Genomic DNA, 15,581 nt, shown 5'->3' with positions numbered 1-15,581 from the left:
CTACGCCCAGCTAATTTTTGTATTTTTAGTAGAGACGGGGTTTCACCATGTTGGCCAGGCTGGTCTTGAATTCCTGACCTGAAATGATCCGCCTGCCTCAGCCTCCCAAAGTGCTGGGATTACAGGCCTGAGGCACCATGCCCAGACTAAAAATTATCCTTTAAAAAATATTTAGGAATGGCCCATAAAATAGATATACTTAATATTAAAGGTTTTTGGGTAGACTGCAAGTTAGTTAATCACATTTATAAACTTTCTGGAAGATGTACTTCTAATATATGATTTCATTAATTTTTACACCAAACAAAGATTATGATAATGTGTTTTTAATATAGAAATTTCATTTTCCCCGAGTATTGAGAAGCCTGATACTCTTGAACAGACAGGTCCTATATTGTATTTGTTATATAAGATAGTTTTAAACCAAAAGATAGTTAGTGATCCCTAATCTGGCATGCTTCAAAAAATTGTACTGTCAAGAACTTCTTTCAGCAACATTTTGAGTTAAAGGAGAACTCCTGCATACTTCAAGCGAATTCTTTAAATAGTAAAGCCATTTACCTTGCAAAATTACAGATTGTAGACCAAATGTGGAAGTCGACTCACTACCTTCAATGATAAAGTAGTTTTGAGTCAAAATTCAGAATGTTTTTAATTTTAATGGAGAATAATTCTCAGAGTATTTCCCTTCAAAACTTCATTGCACTTTTGCAAGTGTGTAATCTTTTTGCTGGTTAGAATTATGCTAAGCATATTGAATACTTCCCATGCAAAGAGGCCTTAAAATATATCCTCTGTGCAGACTTTCTCTGTAGCTGTGCCAGGATTTTAAAAAAATTTATCACATACTTTGATGGTGATAGTTCTGTCCTTCCTGAAGACAGTATTATTGCGTTTGCCATTGTTTTGTGAAAAAAATGTTAAAATTTTAGATTATGAGATCCCTGCATTTTGTCATATTTAGGCCCAGATTTCCAGACAAGGAATGCAGACTTTATTTCCTCTCAGGTTTTTGTTTTTGTTTTGCTTAGTGGAAATTTGAATAACAACATCAACATATCTAATTGGTGTATAATATAGGCTTAACTGGAAAGTATTCAGGTTACCTTGATGACAAGAAAAACTTGTAGTATTTTAAGTGCATTTCAGAGGTTATAACTAACTCTCTGGGATTACTGTTATCTTCCTTTTAGTACCAACTATTCACCAGAAAACTAACTCTCTTTCTCTGTTTCTCCCTTTCTCTCTCCCTTTCACTCTTTCTTTCTCTCTCTCTTTCTTTCTCTCACTCTCTTTTCTCTTTCTTTCTTTCTTTCCTTTTCTTTCTTTCTTTCTTTCTTTCTTTCTTTCTTTCTTTCTTTCTTTCTTCTTTCTTTCTTTCTTTCTTTCTTTCTTTCTTTCTTTCTTTCTTTCTCTTGCTCTCGTTCTTTCTTTCATCTCTCTCTTTCTTTTTTCTTTCTTGGCTAGTCAAACAGTAACATTTCTAATTTCATCCATAGCCTGCCGATATCTAAAATTTTACTGTTTTCAGAGTTTTTTTTTTTAACCAAATTTATGTAACGTTAGAAAGGGCTCACTATTTTTTTCAGAGAAAATGGTTTTTTTTTCTTTTTTCTTCTATTTTGAGACAGGGTTTCGTTCTATCACCCAGGATGGAGTGCAGTGACACGATCATGGCTCACTGCAGCCTCCACCTCCCAGGCTCAAGCCATCCTCTCACTTCAGCCTCCCGAGTAGCGGGAGCTACTGGCATGAACCACCATGCCCAGCTAATTTCTGTATTTGTAGAGGCGAGGTTTTGCCATGTTGTGTAGGCTGGTCTCAAACTCCTGAGCTCAAGTGACCTGCCTGCTACGGCCTCCCAAGGTGCTGGGATTACGGGGGCTACCTCAGCCAGCCAAGGAGTTTTTAAAAATTTCCTTCTTCACTGTAGATTCCTTTTGAAATTAGCATATAAAAACTGACTTTTTTCAAAGATTGTTATATTACTCCCAGAAACAATAGTCTGTACATTTTGTAGTCAAATCGTTTTTTTCTTTCTCAATAGAAATGTCATTACTGAGAGTTTGTACTCAGTTGCAGAATCTCCTGTTAACTCTAAAGTCTCCCTCCTGCTTGATTGACTTAAGTACTTCTGTTTCCATAAGCCTCCCCTTTCCTCCACAAAGTTGGAAGAATGTGGGCTTTGAAATCATTCTCAGACTTGAGCACTTGCTACTTATATGACCTTGGGCCTATGACTGATCTCTAAAACCCTCAGTTTCCTCATCTGTAAAATAGGCAAATAATAATTTCTACCCCAATCATGGTTGTGAGAATCAAAGGGACAGTGTATGTATGGTATTTGACCCAGTTCCTGGCACATAATAAGTGCTTAACAAATGTTAGCTGCCATTATTAAGCTTCTGGTTTCTCAGAGTTTTTGACGTGAACAGCTAGAATATTTACATGAAGGCCAAAGTTGCAGACAAATCTACCATTTTACATTTGTTTGGCACCTTATGAAGACATAGGGAGTACTTCACATTGGTTTGTAGAGAGAACAACTGTTGAATGAATTAAAATTTTTGCTTGCTATTGATAGTACACAGCTGAAATGATTGCTATTTACTGAGTGAGAAAGAACATTAAATCCATTGTATTGAGGATATGGTATGGATAATTAAACGACTTAGTTGGTGCCTTAGTCTTAATCTTAGTGCCTGTTGAAAGCACCTAGTGTGTTCAGTGAATGGTATTCTGTTTGTAATTCAACCATTCATAGCAGTGTTGTTCATTTGGAACTCTGTTGGCATTTAGGACCTATTCTTTGTCAAGTGAGACTGTACCTCAAATTGCAGGATGCTCAGCATTCCTCTCTGTGCTTATTAAATGACAGTAGCATCTTCTCAGTCATTGAGAGACTTGTGACAACCAAAAGACACCCCTGTCTTGGTCATTGATTCCACCACCATATGAGAATAAAAGGGAGGAATTTTATTCTTCTTATAAATTTGGCACTCTTTATGGAAACTACAGCTAAGCAAAATGAAAAAGTATGTGTCTGATTACTCAAAGCCATTATTAATAAACTGACTTTCCCCTATGCACATATGTTAGTACTAAGTATTTTTTTAAGTTACCAAATTGGGTTCTACATACAGTTTTGTGCCCCACTAAAAAAGAAAAGAAAAAAAAACATTCTTGCCAGATGCTGTGGCTCACGTCTGTAATCTAAGCACTTTGGGAGGACGAGGCAGGAAGATTGCTTGAGCTCAAGAGTTCAAGACCAGCTGAGTAACATAGCGAGACCCTGCCTCTACAAAAAATAAAAATATTAGCCAGGTATGGTGGCTCGTACATGTGGTCTCAGATACTTGGGAGGCTGAGGTAGGAGGATTGCTTGAGCCTGGGAGGTGGAGGTCACAGTGAGCTGAGATCACATCAGTGCACTCCAGCCTAGGCGACAGAGCAAGACTCTGTCTCAGAAACAGAACAAAACATATCTTTTATTACAAACAACTTTCCATATCGTTAAATACTCTTTTAAAAACATATTTTAAATATTGCATAGTATGCCATTATATGTCCAGATTATTATTTCTTTAATGAATCTCTATTGTTGAACATTTAATTTCCTTTTTTCTTGTATTATAGTGTTGCCTTAAATATTCTAGACATCTATCTTTGCTAACCCTTTCACAATTATTGCTAAAATTCTTAAAGCTGGAATTCCTGCAAATTCCTAAAGATGGCCAAACTTTTTATAATAGAAATCTTTAGAGGGATAAAATGGTTTTGTGTTTTTTTTTTTTAATTTAGCTCTACAGTGTTTTCAGCTTTCTGTATTAAAGCTTTAATTAGTGGGTTAAAGGACTTTTATTTTAGAATCAAGAACTCACAGTTTTTTTGTTTTGTTTTGTTTGAGATAGTCTCACTCTGCTGTATCACCCAGGCTGAAGTCCAGTGGTGCGATGACAGCTCACTGCAGCCTCAGCCTCCAGGGCTCAGGTGGTTCTCTCACCTTGGCCTCCTGAGTGCCTGGACCACGAGTGCACACCACCATGCCCAGCTTGTAGAAATGAGGTCTTGTAGTTTGAGACCTCCTGGGCTCAAGTGATCCTCCCCCTTGGCCTCCCAAAGTGCTGGGATTTACAGGCATGAGCTCACCATGCCTGGCCTAATTTTTTCAGTACTAGATTTTTCTGAAGAGTGTATAGAAGGTTATCAGTCGTAGGTCTACTTTTGTTTGATTTTTTACTATCAGAAATTGTTTCCCAACATTAATAATTGAATTGACATACTCTTATTAGATATTTAATGTGAGAATCAATTTCTCTTTCTCTGTCTCTCTCTCTCTCCCCCGCCTCCCTCCCCCCTTCCCCTGCTCCCCCTCTCCCGTTCTCCCCACTTTTCTTTTCCCTTTTTCATTTTGAGACAGCGTCTTGCTCTATTGCCCAGGTTGGAGTGCAGTGGCATGATCACAGCTTGCTGCAGCCTCAACCTCTTGGGCTCAAACGGTCCTTCCATCTTGGCCTCCCGAGTAGCTGGGTCTACAGGTCTGCGCCACCTCACCTGGCTAATCTTTTTATTTTTTGTAGACACAAGGTCTCACTATGTTGCCGAGGCTTATCGCAAATTCCTAGGCTCAAGAGATCCTCCCGTCTCAGCCTCCTAAAGTGCTACGATTACAGATGCGAGCCATCACACCCTGCCCTATTTTTAAATTTACTGCATCTAGGTTTCAGTCAGTGATCATAAAGGGTGTTATTCTGATAAGCTTTCACAGTGGTATTATGTAATCTGGGTGACTTATTTAGCAGTTACTCCAGTGAGCTGGAAATTATTTTCATCAAAGTTATTTTGATAAATACATATTTGTTATATATGGCATGTTCCATCTAGAACGAACATACACACACACACACACACAAAGACACGTTTTCCTGAAATATTTTTGTCTGTTGCCCTGTCAACTTAGTCTGAGGGATTTGGCAATGAGAGCCTATTGATTCTATTTCATCACTATGGTAACTAAGAAAAGTCCAATTTTAGAAGCACCAGCTTCGGTGCCTATAAATAAAAGTACATTTTAAGGCTAATAAGTGTCATTACAGTGAATGAATTAATAATATCTTAATGGTAATATTTACTACCTATTTATCTGATAAACTGCATATTTGCTTTCACATAATTACAGTTTATTGTAAAGATTCACTTTCATTGATGCATAAAAAATTCTGTTGGAGAAAGTAGTCTCAGTTTAGGTTGTCTTTTAGTAGTGCTTGAATCTTTTGTTGTCATTTGATAAACATACTCATGAGTATATGTTTTTCCATGGAGCCTGTTTATTGTGCCAAGGAAGCACAAGGCTGGAAGCCAGTCTAAATCTCCTTTGGTTTCCTCCACTCAGGGATGAATCACGTATCAATTTACCTGGAATTTATTAATAAAAATGTGGAAATTATTGTTAATTATTGTTCCTTGTATTTTTCTGGTACCCTCATTATGATGACCAGCTTCTCTTCTCTCTCTGTCTCATTCTCTCTATATATACACAGATGCATTTTTGTATATTATATCAAACTATTTCATACTATGAAATACTAGCATTTTCATACTGTATGTATATTAAGTTTTCTTTTTCGTTGGATTTATTTGTGTATTAACTTTGTTTTCTCCTTAATTGTTTTACATGTAAAGGCAAAAGATAAATTTTGTTTTGTTTAGAGACAGGGTCTTGTTCAGTCGCCCAGGCTGGAGTGCAGTGATGCATTCGTAGCTCACTGCAACCTCAAACTCCTGGGCTCAAGTGATCCTCCCACCTCAGCCTTTTGAGTAGCTGGGATTATAGGCATGTGCCACCAAGCCCAGCAATTTCCATTTTTATACCTTACATTATTTCTGGTTATATACTTCCATTGAGAATTGAAGGGTAAATTAATTTAGAAACTGATTTTTATCAGTTACTGAGAATAGTTTGATTTCACTGATAATTTCATTAAATAAAATGTGATGCTTTATCTTGAGTTTTTATACAAGTAATACTTTTTAAAATAAAAATTATCTCCCCAAATACAAAAATATATAGAATAAAAATTAACATCAGTCCCTTTATAATAATTTAATTTTTAATTGTTTGCCCTTGTACTGTTTTGCCACTATAATATATCCTTGGAAAAAATTTTTTTAGGGAACAAGAGGTGGTAGAAATGAAGGTTTTCCTACCTTAAAGAAAAGCCTCACTCCCAAACCAAGAATGGTTTAGCTTCAGTTTTGATGAGCTTTTCGGTTGTATTCTTGATATAATTTTTTGGTGAATAGATTCCTTCTCTTACTCCAAAACAGACTTTATGTATTGGATACCAAGTAAACAGTAGGTTTAAGTAAAAAAAGAAAAGAGACAATGTTTTTGGCATACCAGAATAAGTCTAATATATTGGTCTCTATTCTGCTACCTGTAATTTAGGGTAAGAGATTGAAAGAATTGGCCCAAGGCAATATATAGTCTCTGATCCAAGAATTATTCTTAAAACTTATTTTTTTTTTTTCCCCAGAGGAGAAGCCAAAACCAGATCCAGTGTTAAAGTCTCCTTCCCCAGTCCTTAGGCTAGTCCTCAGTGGAGAGAAGAAAGAACAAGAAGGCCAGGCGTCTGAAACTACTGCAATAGTATCCATAGCAGAGCTTCCTCTGCCGCCATCACCTACCGCTGTTTCTTCTATTGCTCGAAGTACAATTGCAGCCCCCACCTCTTCTGCTCTTAGTAGCCAACCAATATTCACCACTGCTATAGATGACAGATGTGAACTCTCATCCTCAAGAGAAGACACAATTCCTATACCCAGCCTCACATCTTGCACAGAAACATCAGACCCTTTACCAACAAATGAAAATGATGATGATATATGCAAGAAACCTTGTAGTGTAGCACCTAATGATATTCCACTGATTTCTAGTACTAACCTAATTAATGAAATAAATGGAGTTAGCGAAAAATTATCAGCCACAGACAGCATTGTGGAAATAGTAAAACAGGAAGTATTGCCATTGACTCTTGAATTGGAGATTCTCGAAAATCCCCCAGAAGAAATGAAACTGGAGTGTATCCCAGCTCCCATCATCCCTTCCACAGTTCCTTCCTTTCCTCCAACTCCTCCAACTCCTCCAGCTTCTCCTCCTCCCACTCCAGTCATTGTTCCTGCTGCCGCCACTACTGTTAGTTCTCCGAGTGCTGCCATCACAGTCCAGAGAGTCCTAGAGGAGGACGAGAGCGTAAGAACTTGCCTTAGTGAAGATGCAAAAGAGATTCAAAACAAAATAGAGGTAGAAGCGGATGGGCAAACAGAAGAGATTTTGGATTCTCAAAACTTAAATTCAAGGAGCCCTGTCCCAGGTAAGCCATTCTGCGATTAATCTCATGCTTGCTGAACATGAAGAAGAGGCAGTGTTTGAGTTATTTTTTAATTGGCTACTTTCCTTGACTTCCAGAAACATCGAATGAATGCTGAAATTCCTAGTCTGGTTTCTTCAGTGGTGTGTTTGTGTTTTAGTACAACCTGCAAAAGAGTTACTCCATTGTCTAAAAATGCAAATGAGAATTTCCAAATATACAAAATGCCTCCAAGGTATATGTCACGAAACATGTTGGGTTTTGTTGTTGTTGTTGCTATTGCCTCATTCATATGAATCGGTTTCTCAATGCTTAATTTTGCTGCTTTGGGGCTAGAAAACAAAAAACCAGGATGGTCTATAGTCCCTAATTCTGTCTTCCTAGAATTTTAAAACCCAGTCAATCCTAAACTTAAAGGAACTCCTCTATGCATGACCACTTTTTAAATCTTGGATGTAGGAAGATAGCAATCAGAACATCAAAGGTTCATAACTATTTTTGAAAATATAATGCTTTTGTTGATTCACTTGCAGGTAAGCTTAACGTTCTCTCACTTTGCCTTTTGAAACAGTTTTATTTTTTGTGTACATTTTTACATGGTCATTAATATCCTTGGAATATTATATTCTTCCCAGTTCAAATTATTTCTTTTTAATGTAGCATCACCTGGGACCTTAGGAACTAACTATTGGGTTATTGTAAGTTTAATCAAAAGTTATCTGAGGCTTATCAGCTATTCTAGGATAAGTTAGCCGATAGGAATATTGAAGTTTTGGCTTTGAACAACTCAGCACAGCGTATCTTCTGCAACATTGCCGTGTGCTGTATAATTTCCTTTCTGTATGCCTGTCAGATTAAGTAATGCGTATGTAAATTGGGCTTTTTGATAAATGAGTGCTCCTCCAGCAGTTGATCCTTGACATGCAGTGGACAGGTTTTGGTCACCAACATCCTCAGTATTTTTGTCTATTTTGAGGTGTGTAATAAGGAAATTTGACAAACCCAAAAGCTGATCCCTACTTTTGAGATGTGGCTTTTTTACCCAGCTCAGTTCTTGAGACAATTTCCTCATCAGTGTCTGTAAGAGGTGTCTGGCTTCTTGGAACTGCAGAACATCTTGTAGAACACCATGAGCCACAGCAGGAAAGAAAACAATGCAAGGCATTTGGAACAGTGAGAAATTTTTCATAAATCGTTGTAAATTACCTGTTTCCTCAACTATCTGGCTTCCATTGACATCAGTATTCATAGTGCCATCACTGTTTTAGGAAACTTCTTCCTTGGTGGAGAGATGACCTTAGACCTTGTTTTGTCAGTTACTCTTTAGAAAAACAACCTTGGGGCCGGGCGCCTGTAATCCCCGGGCTCACGCCTGTAATCCCTGCACTTTGGGAGGCCGAGGTAGGTGGATTGCCTGGGCTCAGGAGTTTGAGACCAGCCTTGGCAACACAGTGAAACCCCATCTCCACTGACATACAAAAAAATTAGCCAGGCGTGGCGGTGTGGGCCTGTAGTCCCAGCTACTTGGGAGGCTGAGGCAGGAGAATTGCTTGAACCTGGGAGGCAGAGGTTGCAGTGAGCTGAGATCGTGCTGCCGCACTCCAGCCTGGGCAACAGATGGAGACTCCATCTCAAAAAAAAAAAAAGAAAAAGAAAAACAACTTGGTGTTGGTGTGGCTGTAGGTAAATGCCCTCCAAAGAACACCTGTTTGTTGGAGAACAGTAATTTGTTTGACACTTCAATGCTTCAATGTTCATTTTCATTTGTAGTGATACCATAGTTACAAAAATGAGAGAAACTAATGAACAAAAATGTTTTTAAAATGTAAAAGCAAAGAAAAACAAAACAATCATAGGAAATATAAGTTGAAGATACAAACCATACCTCAGAATTGAAATAAGTGTAAAGTGAAAAGACCATGCATCAAAATCATACTTCACTCATTTCTGACATACATTCTTTTTTTTAAAATCAGTTCGCCACTTAGATGGCCTGATATTGCAAGACAGTGCCCAGGGATGGATGGGCAAACAGAATTTTGGTTTAAATAATTTTCATACCATGGTACATTTGTTTGAAATGCAGATGCTCTCAATATTAGTATTGTGAACACCAGCACCTTGATCAAAGAGTAGAGACTTTTCAGTGGTAATCCAGAGAGCACTTAGAAAAGAAAGAACTGGTTTTTTCATGACTTGGAATGACAGGTTTGTGATGTTGGGATGTAAAGTTTCTTGGCATTTTTCTAGTCTCCTGATTATTTAACCTATGTGTTTAAGGGAACTACAAATTTTATAATTTCCTTGTACATCTTAATAGTCTTCAAAATGCAACAGTAAATGAACTTCAAGAACCCCTGCAACTCTAGCTTTTTTTTTTTTTTTTTTAATTTTTTTAAGATGGAGTCTCGCTCCATCGCCTGGGCTGGAGTGCAGTGGTGCAATCTCGGCTCACCGCAACCTCTGGCTCCCAGGTTCAAGCAATTCTCCTGCCTCAGTCTCCTGAGTAGCTGGGATTACAGGCGTGTGCCACCACACCTGGCTTATTTTTGTATTTTTAGTAGAGACGGGGTTTCACCATGTTGGTCAGGCTGGTCTCGAACTACTGACCTTGTGATCTGCCCGCCTCAGCCTCCCAAAGTGCTGGGATTACAGGCATGAGCCACCATGCCCGGCCAGCAGTTTGTAAATTATAAAGCCTCAGAAGCATTTCTGACCCATTCATTTCTGTCCCAATATTTTTTAATGGTTTTGTCACGAAAGTCAACAATGAAAATTAAAATTACCTCCAGTCTTTAAGTATATCCACCTGACGTGGTCATATGCTTAATGACTACAATTTATTTGCACTTATTCATGTAATATTCACTTATTATACCTTGTTTACTTTGAGAAGTTAATAAATCAAAACAGCCGTTTACTTTGAGAAGTTAATAAATCATAACACCAAAAGAGTCTGGTTTGCCTGTGAGTCTTTTGGTGGTGACTTTTGAGAATAGTTTTTACTTGTCTCTGCTTGAGGATGAAACACCTCAAAGCTGGCTTCAGAAACCTGATACATAAATAACATTTATATCGGTTGGTATAGAGATAGTTGGTTAAAGCAGTAAAGTTATAACATAAGGGATATAGTATCTTTTAGTTCTGCTGCAAAACATTTTCTTGTAACTATTCTAGATCATATTTCTGAGTGAATAAAAATGCATCAGTTGAGGCCGGGTGCAGTGGCTCATGCCTGTAATCCTAGTACTTTGGGAGGCTGAGGAGGGTGGATCACCTGAGGTCAGGAGTTTGGGACCAGCCTGGCCAACATGGTGAAACCCAGTCTCTACTAAAAATACAAAAATTACCCAGGAGTGGTGGTGCGCCTGTAATCCCAGCTATTCTGGAGGCTGAGGTGGTAGAGTTGCTTGAACTTGGGAGATGGAGGCTGCAGTGATCCGACATTGCGCCACTTCACTCCAGCCTAGGCAACTGAGCAAGACCCCGTCTAAAAAAAAAAAAAAAAAAAAAATCAGTTGTTTTCAGATTGAAGAACAAGCTCTGTAAAATTAGATTTTGGTGTGTATGTATCTTCAGTGTACTCTGAAAACCTCAGTTATTGGCCACACTTTTAATATCACCGTCACTTCAATAATTAAATGCATAAAACTAGATATTAATTGGATGATATATTAAAGTCTTGGGAATTTTTATTGTTTATTCTGTATATCTGGTGGGGGGGAAAAGGAGTGTTTTGAACTTGTGGGAAAGCATTCCCCGTTAATCATCCAGGAGTTTGTTTTCTACAATTTTAGGAATGTATATGATGTATAGTATGTAACATTAACTTTCCCACTTTTTAAAAGAATTGTGACTTTATTATTTTTACCTATATCAGATATAAAACCATTATTTAAGTTTTCTTAGGCAGAGGGAGATTTCTAATTTTTAATTTATTTTGTATTTTTTTGGCTCTTGCTCATAGTACATTTTTAATGTATATTTTGTAAGTTTGTTTTATGAACTTACCCAGATAAATTTTCCTGGATGTAGATTGATGGCAAGTTATTCTGAAGCAGATTTGTGTTTACTTTATCTGCTGCATGTCTTGGGGAAAGCATTTGCTGGAACTAAATCTGGGTTTAATGTTTGTTAGAACTAAATCTGGGTTTAATGTCCTAAAGCTACAATTCTGTCCGAAAGTCGAAGGACAGCCATACCCTATGGCATGGATACTAATTTTCAGGGTAACAGCAATCTTCTCTCCACCCAGTTGAAACAATGTCCTTTCTCATCATCATGTGTTGGTTCATTGATTTATTCCCTCTCTCTCTCTCTTTTTTTTTTTTTTTCTTTGAGACGGAGTCTCGCTGTGTCGCCCAGGCTGGAGTGCAGTGGTGCCATCTCGGCTCACTGCAAGCTCCGCCTCGCGGGTTCACGCCATTCTCCTGCCTCAGCCTCTCCGAGTAGCTGGGACTACAGGCGCCTGCCACCATGCCCGGCTAATTTTTTTGTATTTTTAGTAGAGACAGGGTTTCACCGTGGTCTCGATCTCCTGACCTCGTGATCTACCCGCCTCGGCCTCTCAAAGTGCTGGGATTACAAGCGTGAGCCACCGCGCCTGACCCATCTCTCTCTTTTTTAAGCTATCTTTTCACTGAGCATGTCACCCATTTAGGAGTCTCAGAGCTTTATGTGAGCATCTCAGTTCCAAGTTCCCACTTTGCAGGGATCCAAGATCTCTCTTTTCTTATGGGTGTTAAAAATACAAATTCCTTGGTTATAGAGACTGGCACATCCTCCTACACCCCCAGGAATGTAAGGATGGCATCAGCCACTGACCTGTAGTTTACCTTATATTCTCGTAAGCTCAGCTAAGGATGTAGGACGGTTTCCAGATTCTATAGAATATAACATAGGAAATTTATTTCTCAAATGGAGATACGATTATATGTTTTGGTAATGTTAACAAAATACTGATCCATGTAGCCAATCAAGTTGCTGCTTTCTCTTTTAGTTTAAACTTACTGAAGTGTAAAGGGAGCATACTTCAGTGCAAGAAAAATATTTTAATAACAACACTTGCTTTATTCTCAACTGTGAGAGTATTCAGAGTACTTTCAAAGAAATAAACATAGCAAACATAAAACCAGAGATACAAAAGTCTGTCAGTTTTCTAGATTAAACTAAAAATGACTAATCTTTTAAATAATAAAATTTATTCTAACCTTTGCTCAACTTACATATTCTAAAACATATTTGAAATATCTCTGGAAGATTTAGTTGCTGAGGCCAAAAGTAGATCGCCAATGGTTAGAGTGTCCCATTGGCCTAATACTACTCTGCATCCTCATAATTTAGCTTCTACAGAAACATGTTCTGGAAACATGGAAACAGGACTCCTTACACATTCCTGGTTCTTTGTCATCTACCAAAACCAGCAGAGTGATCCTTAAAGCAAGGAACATTGGCTTCAGTTTTCAGAGGCTTCAGTCTGAATGATCCTTAGGGATAAATAAAGGTTTTCTCCACCTTGTTTGTAAACTATTTCCAACAAAGCTGCCTAAAAGGTATGTTTCTGCCATCTCATTCCTACTTTCTTGTTGCCCTCCCCAGTAAACTCTTAGGCATTCCTTGGAAAATACTGATGCTGGTCAAATTCTTTTATATACTGCAGAATGAGCCCAGACACCTGTTAGTTGAGCCTCTTGGCAAGTCCCTTACGTAGTTCTTGCTTACCTCTTTATGTGGAATAGATCTCCCCATTTTTTTTACAGTAGTTCATGTCTTTCAACATGAGCCCTAAAGTTTCAGTCATTGGATATTAACTTAGTTCTACATCTTCCTGAATAGATATACTTTGTTCAAAATGTAGCTCCCTTTTCCCCACACTTAGTAACTAATCCTCCTCCATGACAAAGGACTATTGTACTGACTTGCTTCCAGAGGAGGTAATTCAGTCAGCCTAGAGCTGTGCTCCCTCAGTCTAAAGAAAACCTCTTCAGGAAAACCTAGTCTTACTATAAGTTTTCCCTTTCTCCAATATCCATCATTACCTTGCACACAGTTGCCTTGAGAACTTTTCCTGATTGCCTTGGAAAAGATAACTTTCCATGTTCCTAACTCAAAGAAATGATAAACACTTGAGGTGATGGATACCCCAATAACCCTGATTTGGTCATTACACATTATGTGCTTTTATCAAAATATCACATGTACCCCACAAATATGTATGACTATTATGTATCCTTAAAAATTTAGAATTAAAAAACAAAAGCACAAGTATGCCAAAATAAGGAAGATAAGTTTAGCAAGACTTTATTAAGAAAAAAGATAATTTTCTCTACTAATGCATAAAAATGCCCAAAATACATTTCCTTCAATATATTTCTTTTCTTCATTTTCTATTACTGTATTAAAATACTTGGTAATTTAGTCACAATCATAATAAAAATTATTGTACATTTTTCTGTTTCCAAAGGCCTTCCCAGGCATTTCAAGCGTTATTCTTGTGATTTGAACAGTTATTCCTGGATATAGTTATTTCTGTTTTGCTGATGACAAAAATAATCCTCAGAATGGTAAATCATCTTTCTCAGGCTCACAGGAGAATTACAGCCCCTTCCTTTATATGTCATGTTTCTATTAATCTTTCAGAGATGGTATGTCAATACAAAATTACCTCAGGATTTGACAGTTACACTTTATGCTTGTGACCTAGGTTCATAGTGAAACATGAAAGCCCACCTGTTTGAACCACAGTAGTTACTGAAGGCCCACTGTGTGTCAGTCATTGTTCCATGCACTTGAGATTTATGAGTGGGTAATACAAAGATCCCTGCCCTAGTGATGTATTAGAAAGTTTTAAGTGCTGTAAAAATAATAAAACAGGGTGAGGAATGCCAAGGGGCAGCAGGTTGTAGTATTTAAATAATATGATCAGAGTCATAGGCCTCAGTAGGAGGTAAGATTTGAGCAAAGAGGAGGAGGATTATTTGAGCTACCCTGTACAAAATCTGTGAGTTTCCTCTTTTTCCTTTTGCAAAACATACCTATCAAAACCCTTGAATCAGTACTATAACTCCTGCTTTGTCTATTAAACTCCAGTAGGCAGAGCACTACTGGAGAAGATCACACCATTATAAGTGGTGTGAGTGCAACTACAAATTCACACTGTCCATCCCAACCATTATTTTTATGATTTTTCTGTTGAAAATCCTATACTCTGCCAAGTGCTACTCACCTGCAGCACATGACCTCGTCTCCTTCTTTATTGAGAACATTGAGGACACTGGGTATGCCTTTTTTTAACTTTCTGCCCCCTTACAAACCTGGCTATATTGAAACCTTCATCAGGCTCTCTTAGTTGTCTCTTACAGTCTCATATGTATTCACTGCCTCTCTACCATCTTCTTATTGTCTGTCTCATGCTAGAGATGCTGAGTCCCACATAACCATTTAGCTGCCACTTAAATGGTATCTTTTTCTTCTGACCCAAACTGTTTAAGAATAGTAGTCTACCATTTCTTCTACTATTCTTTTCACTATTCAACTAACATATAGTCTGATTTATGCTCCTAATATGCTAGTGGAATCTTCCTCAGCAGGGTCATCAGTAGACACACATTTATCTTCCTAGTCTTTTTGCCTCATTTTACCACTATTGGTTTCTTTCTCTCTCTCTTTTAAATTAGGTTGAGTGTAATTTATATGCAGTAAAATTCACCCTTGTTAGCTAGCATTCATTTCTGTGAGTTTTGACTAGCACAGAAAGCCATGTAATCACACCAGTCAAAATATAAAACAGTTCCATCAGCTGGGCGTAGTGGCTCATGCCTGTAATCCCCACATTTTGGGAGGCCAAAGTAGGATTTCCAAATTTTTATCTCTGTCCCAGCTCCTCCTCTAAACTTCAATCTTAAATTTCCAATTATCTGACAGATATCTCCACTTGGAAATCTCAGAGTCATATCAAATTCAGTATATCCAATACTAAACCAGTCACCTATTCCTCTAAACCTATTCTTTCATCTCAGGTTATACACTGGCTTTTATTAAACTAAAACCCTGAAGCCACTGTTGACGAACCTCCCTTTTGAGTCCCCTTTTCTCCCATCCAGTCATTTCACAAGGTGCCCTGTTTTTGTTTTTGTTTTTTTGTTTTTGTTTTCCTCCCCCCCCTCCCTTCCCCCCCCCCCCCCCCCCCCCGCCCAAGTTGGAGTCTCACTC

The 15,581-nt window shown here is 38.0% G+C and overlaps 1 protein-coding gene across 29 annotated transcripts in view; it reads left to right on the top strand.

Annotated features, from left to right (window-relative positions):
- The window catches only part of EIF4G3 (eukaryotic translation initiation factor 4 gamma 3), a 369,995-nt gene that overhangs the window by 235,245 nt on the left and 119,169 nt on the right, over window positions 1-15,581 (top strand). For 27 of the 29 annotated variants that reach the window (XM_058443899.1, XM_032759190.2, XM_032759180.2 and 24 more), the window contains one exon: window positions 6,537-7,373. In XM_058443899.1, the coding sequence (XP_058299882.1) occupies window positions 6,537-7,373 (837 nt within the window). Of the gene's footprint in view, window positions 1-6,536; window positions 7,374-7,468; window positions 7,621-15,581 lie in introns of those variants that run through there. The other 2 variants (XR_009214817.1, XM_032759202.2) reach the window with 2 other exon arrangements.

The sequence above is a fragment of the Hylobates moloch genome, unplaced genomic scaffold (genome assembly GCF_009828535.3).
Source record: "Hylobates moloch isolate HMO894 unplaced genomic scaffold, HMol_V3 SCAFFOLD_9, whole genome shotgun sequence".
NCBI classification, from domain to species: Eukaryota; Metazoa; Chordata; class Mammalia; order Primates; family Hylobatidae; genus Hylobates; species Hylobates moloch.
Note: the sequence above shows the minus strand (reverse complement) of the source record. Positions and strands in the feature narration are given on the sequence as shown.